The sequence below is a fragment of the Laetiporus sulphureus genome (genome assembly GCF_001632365.1).
Source record: "Laetiporus sulphureus 93-53 unplaced genomic scaffold LAESUscaffold_12, whole genome shotgun sequence".
In the NCBI taxonomy this organism is placed as follows: Eukaryota; Fungi; Basidiomycota; class Agaricomycetes; order Polyporales; family Laetiporaceae; genus Laetiporus; species Laetiporus sulphureus.
The window spans coordinates 425,588-426,832 of NW_024468521.1; the positions used below are offsets into that span (position 1 = coordinate 425,588).

The following is a 1,245-nucleotide window of genomic DNA, read 5'->3' on the forward strand; positions in this document are numbered from 1 at the left end:
TCCACCCGCACGTTAGCGGTGTCATATCTTCACCTGACGTTCCATCAGTCACCGACTCTACCAGCGTAAGCCGCACCAAGGCATTGCGCAGCACCGACGGTGTCATCCGTCGTCCTCGAGCGAGAACTCCAGAAGAGTTCTACGAGCAGCGGCCCATAAGACCCCTGCCAAGGCCAGGACACATCTCTACGGGAGGTCGGCCCCCTCGTGGCACTAGTTCAGTTTCTATTATCCAGACTCCCTCAGTCAGACGACCGAGACTACCTACAGGACCATCTGGCCCAGATCTCAATCAAGGGACATACGTCGAGACCGCTACTGGGTCTCATTTCATCTATTCTCTCGCCGTCTCCATCATCTCGACTCAGCGCGTCGAAGGCACCCTTCGACAGATTCGTATCCTACTCACTAAACGATATCGTCGTCAGCTTGATGACCACGACATCCTCGATCTCGAGCATCTCATACTCAAGCTCGAATCCATCTGCACTGACATCGCGGAATTCAAGCTTTCCTTCGTTCACCAACACGTGGTTCGCGACTTCTGCAACTACATCCAGGAAAGGAAGCATCAGGGAGGAGAAGCTCGCTGGATAATCAGAGATATTATCTAGAAGTATCGTCTAGGAATACAGGTCACAGGGCGACCTTTGCTGTAGATACGAACATTCATTTTGTATATGTCTTCATCTGGCGATTCGAACAATCTTGATAACTTCGAGCAGTTAAATCCAATCGGTCACACTTTCGATTATCTTTGGGATTCAATTCCACGTGTTCTTCGAGACAGAGCAGGCGAAGCGTTTGCTACATACGAGGACATGTTCGACATCGATTACCACGACGTATATCACATCTACGCCCTCCAAATCTATCCAGAATTTGATTGGAGGAACGTCGCAGTTCACATCTGCTATATCCCTATCAGATCCGAAGAACCCGAAGACCGTCTCACCGAAGCTTACAATAGCTTCGTCGATTGGCTCGAAGAAGTCGAGCGTATCTGCGAAATTCACCATAACCATCAGTGGCCCGCAGTCAGGGACAAGACCAGATTTTTGTGGCAACCCTTCGTCAAGGTCATCCATCGAGACCTTTGTTTGCTACGAAACCAACGCTCAGGACGAGTAATTGCCCGACAGGCTACGATCGCCAATAGGCACATCATCGAGTTCGAAGAACACCTTCGTGAGATAGAGGAAGAATTGTAAGATGACGACTCCCACTCCAAATGATCCAAGCTTC

At 49.9% G+C, this 1,245-nt stretch overlaps 1 protein-coding gene across 1 annotated transcript; it reads right to left on the bottom strand.

Moving 5' to 3' along the window:
- Nucleotides 1-401: 401 nt before the first annotated feature.
- On the bottom strand, nt 402-1,088 carry LAESUDRAFT_757889 (uncharacterized protein; the record flags this gene model as incomplete). Its single annotated transcript, XM_040912369.1, has 2 exons — nt 402-623; nt 816-1,088. 2 exons carry the CDS (start codon nt 1,086-1,088, stop codon nt 402-404), a joined length of 495 nt encoding a protein of 164 aa, XP_040765949.1.
- Nucleotides 1,089-1,245: the final 157 nt, after the last annotated feature.